The 13,374-nt window shown below is 43.3% G+C and overlaps 1 protein-coding gene across 1 annotated transcript in view; it reads right to left on the bottom strand.

Annotated features, from left to right (window-relative positions):
• The window catches only part of LOC124550696, a 64,014-nt gene extending 51,158 nt beyond the window's left edge, over positions 1-12,856 (bottom strand). Inside the window, exons 1-2 of the mRNA XM_047125420.1 lie at positions 12,706-12,856; positions 2,424-2,652 (exon numbers count right to left, since the gene is read on the bottom strand). Of these exons, the coding sequence (XP_046981376.1) occupies positions 2,424-2,652; positions 12,706-12,856 (380 nt within the window). The remainder of the gene's footprint in view (positions 1-2,423; positions 2,653-12,705) is intronic.
• Positions 12,857-13,374: the final 518 nt, after the last annotated feature.

The raw sequence follows: 13,374 nt of genomic DNA, 5'->3' as shown, positions 1-13,374 counted from the left end.
AGGTTTCACACTCACAGCAGAGGAAGTTCCAAAACGTAACAAAACAAATTGTTTTTACATGTGAAATTTCATCATTTTTTCACTTGGTATTGGCTGCATTTGTTCCTGTAGGTACACTTTCCTTCGTAAGTAAGAGAGATTCTTCGATGAATTTTGCACATAATACAAATCATACTTACAGATGTATGAAACTCTAGAATTTCCCAAATCTGTTAAAAACTGTGGTAAAAATTGAGATAATTAAGTATAAAATTCGAGTTTTCTCTAAACACAAAGTTTAAAATGTAACAGCCCATTCATTTTTCCATAAATTCAAGAGTTTCATACACCTGTCAGTACGGTTTTCAAGCTGCGCAAAATTCATAGAAGAATCTCCCTTACTTATGAAGAAAAGTGTACCTATAGCAACAAATGCAGCGAACAGTAAGTGAAAAAAATTATGAAATTTCACATTAAAAAACATTATTTTTCCGTGTTTTTGAACTTTCACTGCTATGAGTGTGAATTCTGAATCCTTAGTGGTGATGCTGACAAAGTTTTATGAATTTATTTGTAAAAGTATAGACAGTGCAAATTAAAATGACCTGTGTTGCCTCTCCTTCTCGAAGTCGGTCCGTTTGACGTCCTCCCCCCTTAATAAAAAGAGACAATGGGTTCCTTCTTAGCAAGACGTGGAATCCTATTGTCTCGCATGGAAACTGAACGTTCTTCGGTGCGGCCCTGAGTGCGATATATCGCTGCCAGCAGTGTTCCACCAAGGGCGGCGCCACCTCCCTGTCTTGGAGGGCAGCAACCGTGATGGGTGGCGCATGCGCCGTGTACTGAACGGTGGCCTATACAGGACGTAGATTTGCAGCCTGGCGTCAGTTCTCATTGGGACTCATCACCAGAAGCAGCATTCTCCTGAAGATGGCGACCAGTTGGACCGCCGAAATATCGAGTCAAGTTGATTTTGGGATCCGGCAGCAAATACGAAGAGACTTTCTAGAGACAGTTCTACAAGATTTTGGCATGCTCTCGCCTAGGGTGTCTGTTTGACGTCAGATATTAGTCTCGAGGTATGTTGTTGTTGTTGTGGTCTTCAGTCCTGAGACTGGTGTGGTGCAGCTCTCCATGCTACTCTATCCTGTGCAAGCTTCTTCATCTCCCAGTACTTACTGCAACCTACATCCTTCTGAATCTGCTTAATGTATTCATCTCTTGGTCTCCCTATACGATTTTTACGCTCCACACTGCCCTCCAATGCTAAATTTGTGATCCCTTGATGCCTCAGAAGATGCCCTACCAACCGGTCCCTTCCTCTTGTCAAGTTGTGCCACAAACTCCTCTTCTCCCCTATTGTATTTAATACCTCTTCATTAGTAACGTGATCTACCCATCTAATCTTCAGCATTCTTCTGTAGCACCACATTTCGAAAGCTTCTATTCTCTTCCTCTCCAAATTATTTATCGTCCATGTTTCACTTCCATACATGGCTACACTCCATACAAATACTTTCAGAAACGACTTCTTGACACTTAAATCTATACTAGATGTTAACAAATTTCTCTTCTTCAGAAACGCTTTCCTTGCCATTGCCAGTCGACATTTTATATCCTCTCTACTTCGACCATCATCAGTTATTTTGCTCCCCAAATAGCAGAACTCCTTTACTACGTTAAGTGCCTCATTTCCTAATCTAATTCCCTGAGCATCACCCGACTTAATTCGACTACATTCCATTATCCTCGTTTTGCTTCTATTGATGTTCATCTTATATCATCCTTTCAAGACACTGTCCATTCCGTTCAACTGCTCTTCCAAGTCCTTTGCTGTCTCTGATAGAATTACAATGTCGCGGCGAACCTCAAAGTTTTTACTTCTTCTCCGTGGATTTTAATGCCTACTCCGAACTTTTCTTTTGTTTCCTTTACTGCTTGCTCAATATACAGATTGAATAACATCGGGGAGAGGCTAAAAACCTGTCTCACTCCCTTCCCAACCACTGTTTCCCTTTCGTGTCCCTCGACTCTTATAATTGCCATCTGGTTTCTGTACAAATTGTAAATAGCCTTTCGCGCCCTGTATTTTACCCCTGCCAGCTTTAGAATTTGAATGAGAGTATTCCAGTCAACATTGTCAAAAGCTTTCTCTAAGTCAACAAATGCTAGAAACGTAGGTTTGCCTTTCCTTAATCTTTCTTCGTAGGTACCCGTGGTCTAGGGGTAGCGTCTTTGATTCATTATCAAAACTTCGCCTGTCTCATACATCTTGCTCACCAGATGGTAGAGTTTTGTCATGACTGGCTATCCCAAGGCCGTCATTAGTTCTAATGGAATGTTGTCTCGAGGTATAGGAAAAGTGAATGGAAGTGTAAGAACAAGAAGAGTACAAGAGTAGTAGATGTAAGATTGGTGGTTGGGGCTTTCAGTGGCGTACGTACCCCGACGCAGAGCAGGAGTCTATGCAGTCGGCAGCGACGAAGCACGCGAGGTCCATAGCGAGCTGGTTGTTGGCCGTGGCGTCAGTGAGGCCGGCGAGAGCAGCCAGGCCGTCGTCGCACCCGACGCTATAGCGTGCCAGCGTCCAGCTCGTTATCAGGCGAAGCATGGCACGCTCCGCGATGGACCGATACTCGAGGGTCTTGCAGGCTATCAACACGTCAGTGCGTCCTGCAAAACGTTGTAACGTATTACTATCTTTACGACGTTTCTCGTCGAGCCATATGCGTTACATGCATAATTAAATCGAAAGCCACATCAGTCGTAGCAGATGAAACAGCTTCTCTGTATCACTTGGTGCGGCATGCTAAAAACAGACGTCTAACGTTAATTGATGAAGCCCAGACGCATACTGGTACGAGGCTCACATGCCAGAAAGAAATACTGGACGAAGTCCACAGGTACTATGAAACCTTATATGCCCCTACCACAGTGGAAGATGCAGCTCTCGAGGACTTTCTCACTATTTTAGGTCCACAGTTGTCGGGAACAGACAACGCTGACATTCTGTCACCTATTACTAAAGATGAAGTGCATGAGGCAGTGCGTAACTCACCTCTCAAAAAATCTCCGGGACTTGATGGCCTTCCTGTGGAGTTTTATGCCCGCTACTGGTCTTTTATTGGGGACAAGATCACTTCCATGGCAAATGAGGTCCTGAACGGAAAACCGGTCCCTGTAGAGTTTAAGGAAAGTAAAATAGTACTGATTCCTAAGAGTAAAGGCAATACCGACTTAAACAATTTTCGGCCTCTTTCGCTACTAAATTCTGATTACAAAATGATTTCGCGTATTATCAACTAAAGACTCTCTGCCTTTTCCAACAAAATATTGAGTCATCATCAATCTTGTTCTCCGACCAGAACGATATTCGAAAGTCTATCTGCATACAGAGACGTCATTGCAATTACCTCAGTGACAAGTATAAAATGTGCTTTAATCTTCATAGATTTCAACAAAGCTTTTGACCGCGGTAGTCATAGATACTTCTTTGCGACGCTGTCAACAATGGCTTTCCACCCCCAGATTGTGAACATGCTAAGGAATATTGCAACAGGAATAAATGCGAAAATAGCAATCAATGGCCAAACATCTAAACCCATACAGATAAGGCGAGGGGTTCCACAGGACAGTCCCTTATCTATGTTTTTATTTTCCGTATCTTTAGAGCCCTTCCTCCGCACTGTCCACGCAAGATTAACGGGTATAACATTGAGTGGTGAGAAAACTGTCATACGAGCTCATGCTGATGACGTGGGCGTTGTAATAAGGAATAAGGAGGAGACAGTTACACTGGAAAGAGAAATCCAAAGATATTGTCTAGCGTCGGGAGCGACAGCAAATGAAAACAAAAGTCAAATATTGAATCTACGGGGCCTAGATCACCTTCGACTGGCATGGGCAAAATAAGACAACAAACATAAAACTTTGGGAATAACCTTAATGGCATGTCCGATGAGGATGGCTGCTTTTAACTGGACGGAAACTAGGAGGAAAGTTCATGGTGCTGTAATGGAGAACATCCATCGAATTATGGACCTGGAACAAAAAGTCAGATTCATCAACTCCTGCGTTTTGTCTAAAGCGTATTTCACTGCGCAGGTATTTCCAGTCCCTAAACTAGTAGCGAAAGGGATCATGTCCACTGTTATCAATTATTTATGGCGAGGAGACATATTCAGGGTTGGTGCGACTACCGTCATACTGGATGTCAGAAACGGGGGCCTCGGTTTGGTGGATATTCGCAATAAAGTGTCTGCTCTGTTCCTCAAACGGACTTTCCATATACTCAGAGAACTTCCACAATGTATAACCGCAAAGCTCTTTGAGGCTGTGACACCCCATAGCCTGCAAGCACCGATTGATGTGCTAAGGATTAATGCCCGTCTGCAGTATGTGAGGAACTTTTTCCTCGAAGCAAGTTATCTTAGTGACGAAATCAGAAGCAACACACGTATCACAGCGCGCGACATCATACTTGAAAGGAAGTTAAATGAGGGTAGAAACAAAATTGAAACGAAATTCCCAAATTGTGACTGGAAAGCTGTATGGCGGAACATCAACTATGCCAGGCTATGTACACACGCTATTTCCGCATGGAACAAAACAGTTAATAATGTCATCAGCACCAACGAGAGACTATATGGGATCGGTTTAAACCAGACACACCTTTGTGGAAAATGCAGTCTGGTGGATACACTCAGCCACAGATTCACCTGTGGTGGCAATGTGCATAACTAGAATTGGATCAGGCAACAAATCGCCTTTCTCACCAATTCCTCTACGGAATATATAACGCCATCGCTCCTCCTGAGACCAGGCATGACATACTTTCCGAAATTAAAAACCAACGCCGTTAGCTGGTTACTGGGAAAATGTGTTAGTTATGTCATCCACAAACTTGGGTCGGACAACGAGATAGAATTCCGCGTTTACATGAAGTGTGAATATGCAAAAATCAGCCCGTATCGCAACCACAAGAAACACTACGGCAACATGCTGAAGATCATTTTTGAAAGAATGGGTGTTGGTTAAATATGTGGAACCACTACAACACCTTGAACGAGAACGAACAGAAGAAAATTAAAAGTCACTTGGTTTCTTATTATTATTTACTATAACCTTGCTTCCAGAACATTTTTTTTTCTTTTTTCAAAACATTTTATCAAAATTACTCGTGTTCGACTTGAAACGTATTTGTGTGATTCGAGAAGAATTGTTAAGTTTTTATCAGTGCTCAGTTTCTACTCAGAGAAGAGGTTTCTTCGTCTTTCTTACATCGGAGAATGGGAATATTGTGTTAAGATTTCTGCACACTTAGTGCTATGACCCAACAGGGAACATGAAAAAGGGGTGGGAGGGGTTTGTGCCTCGACGCACTGGCAGTGCCGTGAAGAGACCCCACTGCTAGTGCGGCATGTACCACGCCCTGACCATTCTAAAAATACAAAAAAATATATAAAAAATAAATAAAAAGAAAAAGAAAATAAAAGTGGTTAATAAAAATTGGATTGCTGGAAAAAAGATGGATATAAAAAGTGGATAGAGAAAAAACAAAAAAATGGAAAAAAAGTGGTTAAAGAACTGTGGTTAAAGAAAAAAAAGATGGATAGAGCATCTGCCATGTAAGCAGGAGATCCCGGGTTCGAGTCCCGGTCGGGGTATACATTTTCATCTGTCCCCGTTGACGTATGTCAACGCCTGTAAGCAGCTCAGGGTGTTCATTTCATTGTAATTTTAATATTTCAACTCTAAGCTGAAGGCCACCATTAATTTCTTTGAAAGCCCGCAACCATGATGGAGAGTATCAAAGAGAATGACTCCTTCAGAGGCCCAGAAGACCATGATTCTATCGCCTGTGGCTGCGGTTTTAAGCTTTTTGTACGGAGGAGATGTGATATGACGCCACACCATGGCTTTCAGTTCCGTTTCCGGTGCGAAGTGGTGAACCTACATTTTATCGCCCGTGACGATGTTCGATAAGAAATGGTACTATCAGCCTTGTAGCAAGCAAACAGCTCCGCACAGATGGTCCTTCGTTGATTTTTATGGTCTTCTCTTAAGTGGAGATGATCCCAGTGGGCACACACATCTGTGTACCCCTACGGGTAGATGAGTGTGCCAGCACTAACAAAAGAAACAGACAGTTGAGCAGCGAGGTGCGTGTGACGCGTCGATCACTTCGAATGAGAGTGTTCGCACGTTTCAGCATTGCGGGCGGGCCGCACACGGGGCATTGGACAGATTTGCACGACATCTTTGCGATGGTGACAGCCACGTAGGAATTTTTAACATGTTTCAGCCCAGTCAGCAACTGTGATAAATTAATATTTCAAAAATCCGCCTCAGTTGCGAAATGCTACTGGTCTTTACCCAGGTTTCAGTTAACCTAGCCTTCTTCAGAAGCATAAAATAAACTAATACATGCCAGAATAAGACACGGTCAAACATAAAAAGCTTACGTACCGTGATACCAGGTCAACCTACGTTACTTAGCTGAGGAACAGCCCCTTCGTGGAAAGCAGTCGATTAGCCGCGGACGCTACGTTGGAACTGACTGTGGCACGCGGATATGTGCCGAGCAAGATGGCGGATCACGGAAAGTCAAAGGTGCCTGCCATTGGCTGTCTTTATGTTATGTACTGGGAAATTACCCATAACCTTAAACCATAAACCACACCAGTGGCAAGACGCAATCAATACCTTCACTGCGCGATAACAACGGCCAAGTCACTGATAACAGTGCCACTAAAGTAGAGTTATTAAAAACGGTTTCCCGAAACTCCTTCACAGAAGAAGACGAACTAAATATTCCTGAATTCCAATCAAGAACAACTGCCAAGATGAGAAGCATAGAAGCAGATATCCTCGGTGTAACAAAGCAGCTTAAATCACTTAATAAAGAAAAGGCCTTCGGTCCAGATTGTATACCAGTCAGGTTCCTCTCAGAGTATGCTCATATAACAGCTCCGTAGTTAGCAATTATATACAGCCGCTCGCTCACAGAAAGGTCCTTACCTAAAGACTGAAAAGTTGCTCAAGTCACACCAATACCCAAAAAGGGAAGGGGGAGTAATAAACTGAATTACAGGTCCGTATCAGTAATGTCGATTTGCAGTAGCGTTTTGGAATGTATACTGTATTTGAACATCATAAAGTACATCGAAGAAAACGATTTATGGACACATAGTCGGCACTGATTTAGAAAATACCATTCTTGCGAAACAGAACTAGCTCTTTATAATCATGAACTAATGGGTCCTATCGACACGGGCTATCAAATTGATTCCACATTGTTAGATTTCCAAAAGGTTTTCGACACTGTTCCTCACAAGCGTCTTGTAAGGCAACTATCTATGGAATATCGCCTCAGTTGTGCGACTGGATTCGTGATTTCCTGTCAGAATGGTCACAGTTCGTAGTCATAGAAGGAGAGTCATCAAGTAAAACAGAAGTGATATCCGGCGTTCCCCAAGGGAAGTGTTACAGGCGATCTGTTGTTTCTGATCTCTATTAACGACATAGGAGACAATCTGAGTAGACGTCTTAGATTGTTTGCAGATGATGCTGTCATTTACCGTCTTGTAAAGTCATCAGATGATCAAAATAACTTGCAAAATGATTTAGATAAAATATTTGTATGGTGCGAAAAGTGGCAATTGACCCTGAATAAAGAAAAGTGTGAAGATATTCACATGAGTACTAGAACATATCAGCTAAATTTCGATTACGGGATAAGTCACACAAATCTGAACGCTGTAAATTCAGCTAAATATTTTGGGATTACTATTACAAATACCTAAATTGGAACGATCACATAGATAATATTATGGGTAGAGCAAACCAAAGACTGCGATTCATTGGCAGAACACTTAGAAGGTGCAACAGGTCTACTAAAGAGACTGCTTACACCACGCTTGTCCGCCCTATTCTGGAGTACTGCTGTGCGGCGTGGGATCGGCATCAGGTGGGACTGACTGATGACATCGAAAAAGTACAAAGAAGGGCAGCTCGTTTTGTATTATCGTGAAATAGGGGAGATAGTGCCATAGACATGATACGTGATTTGTAGTGGCAATCATTAAAACTGAGGCGTTTGTCGTTGCGACGGGATCTTCTCATGAAATTTGAATCACCAGTTTTCTCCTCCGATTGCGAAAACATTCTGTTGCCACCCACCTGCATAGGGAGAAATGATCAACACGATAAAATACGAGAAATATGGACTCGCACAGAAAAATTTAAGTGCTCGTTTTTCCCGCGTGCCGTTCGAAAGTGGAACAGTAGAGAGACAGCTTGAAGGTGGTTCACTGAACACTCTGCCCGGCACTTCATTGTCAATAGCACAGTAATCACGTAGAAGTAGATGTATATGTAGAAATTTGTGAGGGAACAAGGCACTAAGTAGATAGAATCCCGATGAGCGTTAACTGTAAACCTTGAGCCCGCATCGCATCTCGTGGTCGTGCGGTAGCGTTCTCGCTTTCCACGCCCGGGTTCCCGGGTTCGATTCCCGGCGGGGTCAGGGATTTTCTCTGCCTCGTGATGGCTGGGTGTTGTGTGACGTCCTTAGGTTAGTTAGGTTTAAGTAGTTCTAAGTTCTAGGGGACTGACGACCATAGATGTTAAGTCCCATAGTGCTCAGAGCCATTAGAACCATTTTTTTTTTTTTTGTAAACCTAGACCTTATTAACTGATACGAAATTTACTTAGACGTTACGTTCAGCTTGTTAGATTAAAAACCACATATGATCACCTCTATGTTGGTATGGTTCCACACGATCTCATGCGGGGGATGAACAAGATTATATGTCAGTTTCGCGAGTACTTCTCAAAGTTAGGGGAAGTTGGAAATAAAATAATTTCCATTATCCATGGAGTAATACGTCACTTTGTTAACGCGAAATTTGACTAAGGTTGTTATATTATGGCACTACATTACTACGCATTTATGGCTGACTGGGTGTGTAAAGCTTAGGGCATCATTTATGGCTTTATACACAGGTGGTCAACGTTGTGTTTAGGAAATCTGTAATAACTTAACCAAACATACACTAACTATAAATATAATATGTACGACCGTCCACTGTATGTAGTCACAAGGGTGACGTGGAACAAAACTCTTAAGGGAAAAAAATGGTTCAAATGGCTCTGAGCACTATGGGACTTAACATCTGTGGTCATCAGTCCCCTAGAACTTAGAACTACTTACACCTAACTAACCTAAGGACATCACACACATCCATGCCCGAGGCAGGATTCGAACCTGCGACCGTAGCAGTCGCGCGGTTTCGGACTGAGCGCCTAGAACCGCTAGACCACCGCGGCCGGCTCTTAAGGGAAAAGATTGATTATTAGTTAGCAGTGGGTTCAAGACCCTATGTATTCAAATAGGTTATGCCACGCTAATTGTCGAAATACACACTCTAGTGTATCAGATATTACCTATTTAGGACGTTGCCTACAAGGCTATTAACTATTTAGGATGAGGATTACTGTGAGCGTCCTGGATTTCTCACATAGACTACCAAGAAATAAGGACCTAATATTTAAAGTAGGGTGTGTCAGAATGAGCTTTTCACTCTGCAGCACAGTGTGCGCTGATATGAAACTTCCTGGCAGATTAAAACTGTGTGCCGGACCGAGACCCGAACTCGGGACCTTTGCCTTTCGCGGGCAAGTGCTCTACCAACTGAGCTACCCAAGCTCGCCTCACGCACCCTCTTCACAGCTTTACTTCCGCCAGTCCCTCGTCTCCTACCTTCCAAACTTTACAGAAGCTCTCCTGCGCAGGAGACCACTTGTCCGCGAAAGACAAAGGTCCCGAGTTCGAGTCTCGGTCCGGCACACAGTTTTAATCTGCCAGGAAGTTTCATAGGGTGTGTCAGAACGTACAACGCAACTGCCAACACACTTATGTACTATTGACCGATAAAGGTCAAGCTAATAATATGAACATAAGCTGTATTCTTCCCTATTGAACGGGAACATAAATTACGGATATGGTCTACTAGCGAGCAAAGTGTAAATGTCTCACGTATGTTAATAGCATAAATCAGAACCTAGTATTTAAATTAGGGTGTGACTGGGCCCACAACGGCCCCATCATCACGCTTACGTGCTGTTGACCGACATAGGCCAAGCATTTACAGGATATTGTCTGCAAACTAACCTTTGATAGGAATAATATCTCAAAGGTTACACTGTATACAGCGTGACTAAGCGGGCAACGCTATAGTTCTCATAAGAAAGATTCTTTAGAGCAACAAGGTCAAAGTTATCTGCCTAGGGAAGAATACTTTAAACTGTATTCCATAAATATTAAAGTTAGCCTAAATTGGCGTCAAGATCTCATGAAATAGGATCGGCCAGCTTGAATTAAAGGCGGGCATAAGTCTTAATGCCTATGGGTAGAAAGAAAGGGTAATGTGTGCCAGAACCGGTGGTATGTTTGTCTACCATATTGTCAGTTATGTTGGAACGAGATCTATATATACCGTAAGGAATATTAATTAAACCATAGTATTGAACGTCACTAAATGTCGTGGTGAATTTCTAAGTCTTAAGCGTCGAAGTATCAGGAATGGATATGCAATGACGAGGCACGAAAGTTAGTGTGATACTTTAGCTACGTGCCTTTCTGAACTGTTATTACTCGTAAACTAATCGTTCACTGAATGGGATAACGTTGACCATCTGTATTGCAAAAGTCATCTATATTCAAGTTGCATATAGTGATTTGGAAACTTGACTTGTATGTAACAGGACTATGTATGACAGTACACTACTGGCCATTAAAATTGCTACACCAAAAAGAAATGCAGTTGATAAACGGGTATTCATTGGACAAATATATTATACTAGAACTGACATGTCATTACATTTTCAAGCAATTTGGGTACATAGATCCTGAGAAATCATAACTCAGAACAACCACCTCTGGCCGTAATAACGGCCTTGATACGCCTAGGCATTGAGTCAAACAGAGATAGATGCCGTGTACTGGTACAGCTGCCCATGCAGCTTCAACACGATACCACAGTTCATCAAGAGTACTGACTGGCGTATTGTGACGAGACAGTTGCACGGCCACCATTGACCAGACGTTTTCAATTGGTGAGAGATCTGGAGAATGTGCTGGCCAGGGCATCAGTTGAACATTTTCTGTATCCAGAAAGGCCCGTACAGGACCTGCAACATGCGGTCGTGCATTGTCCTGCTGAAATGTAGGGTTTCGCAGGAATCGAATGAAGGGTAGAGCCACGGGTCGTAACACATCTGAAATGTAACGTCCACTGTCCAAAGTGTCGTCAATGCGCACAAGAGGTGACCGAGACGTGTAACCAATGGCACCCCATGCCATCACGCCGGATGAGACGCCAGTATGGCGATGACGAATACACGCTCCCAATGTGCGTTCACCGCGATGTCGCCAAACACGGGTGCGACCATCATGATGCTGTAAACAGATCCTGGATTCATCCGAAAAAATGACGTTTTGCCATTCGTGCACCCAGGTTCGTCGTCTAGTACGCCATCGCAGGCGCTCCTGTCTCTATGCAGAGTCAAGGGTAACAGCAGCCATGGTCTCCGAGCTGATAGTCCATGCTGCTTCAAACGTCGTCGAACTGTTCGTGCAGATGGTTGTTGTCTTGCAAACGTCCCCGTCTGTTGACTCAGGGATGGAGACGTGACTGCACGATCCGTTACAGCCATGCAGATAAGATACCTGTCATCTCGACTGATAGTGATACGAGGCCGTTGGGATCCAGCACGGCGTTCCGTATTACCCTCCTGAACCCACCGATTCCATATTCTGTTAACAGTCATTAGATCTCGACCAGCGCGAGCAGCAATGTCGCGATATAATAAACCGCAATCACGATAGGCTACAATCCGACCTTTATCAAAGTCGGTAACGCGATGGTACGCATTTCTCCTCCTTACACGAGGCATCACAAAAACGTTTCATCAGGCAACGCCGGTCAACTGCTGTTTGTGTATGAGAAATGGGTTCGAAACTTTCCTGATGTCAGCACGTTGTAGGTGTCGCCACCGGCGCCAATCTTGTGTGAATGCTCTGTAAAGCTAATCATTTGCATATCACAGCATCTTCTTCCTGTCGGTTAAATTTCGCGTCTGTAACACGTCATCTTCGTGGTGTAGCAATTTTAGTGTCCAGTAGTGTAGCATGACAAGCTAGTATATAATGTGTAGGACTATGAGGTCAAATTTATGGTACCAAAAGGTCTTTAACAAAATCAAAGTAATAGCTTATACATACTGGGCAAATAAGAGTGCATTCATAGGATGTAAGTACGCGGTGACCAAAAGAGAATAAGGTGGTCGATGTTAACATAAAGTGAATTACGTTGGACGAAACAATGGTAAGAAACCATCGAAAAAGTATTATGCATCCTACCCATCACATTCCACAACCTCTGTCTAACACGCACTCTCACACATTTCGAAAACGTCTTGGGCTCAATGAAGAGATGTAGACTGATTAGTTTCAGCCTTCCAAACCGCACTTCGTACCATGTGGTCACACGCGAAAGGCTGGACAAAGTCAATTGATGTGTAGTGAGTGTCACAGTCATTTGCTGTCAGACTGTGAATGTTTTATCTTGTTTGATAACGATATATGCAAGCAAAGCCTAGTCTGAGTACTTCAAAACTGGACGGTGATTAGTGTGAATCAGTGCTATACGAAAAAGTACTCACTGAATTCTCTACAGTAGGCGCGATATATCCAGTCTGCACCGTAGCCCTCGAAGTTGGAGGTGTAGATCTTATCGCAGACACAGTCCAGCACCGTAGTGCCGTTCGCCGCCAGCAAAACCAGCAACGGAGCAGCTACCCCCAGTGGATGCATTGTCAGCTGTTGTTGAGACCGAGAGGGAATCACACGCAGTGAGCATCGCAGGCACCGCGGGCCCACTATAAGGATTCTCGTAGCGGAAGTCTTTCCGCAGGATGGGAAAACCACAGGAAGGACGACGACTTCCGTGCTTATTCTTTTTTCCTGTCACAGTAACAACCTGCGAGCACACAGTCGTTTCAGAAAGATATTCCTTCGTTTTACGCGTACATCTGCCACACGTTTTTAGGACGACAGAGAGAGCCACTAAGGGATAAACGGGTGATACCCAGAAGTGAAGGTTTAATTTCCGACATAAGAATTGCGAGGCTTGACCTCCTTTAACACTGATTCACCAACTGAGAGAGGTTGTAGGTAACTCCACTCATTGTAACAATAAATTTTTCATCCCTGTGATTGACGCTATGCCTGTTATCTTATACAGGGAGACAATATTATTGAAATACGTACAATAAAATCGTCATTACGGTTTGTGTTAGGATGTTCAAACTGCTGGCCACGGGGCACTCTGG

The sequence above is a fragment of the Schistocerca americana genome, chromosome 9 (genome assembly GCF_021461395.2).
Source record: "Schistocerca americana isolate TAMUIC-IGC-003095 chromosome 9, iqSchAmer2.1, whole genome shotgun sequence".
Classification (NCBI taxonomy): domain Eukaryota; kingdom Metazoa; phylum Arthropoda; class Insecta; order Orthoptera; family Acrididae; genus Schistocerca; species Schistocerca americana.
Note: the sequence above shows the minus strand (reverse complement) of the source record. Positions and strands in the feature narration are given on the sequence as shown.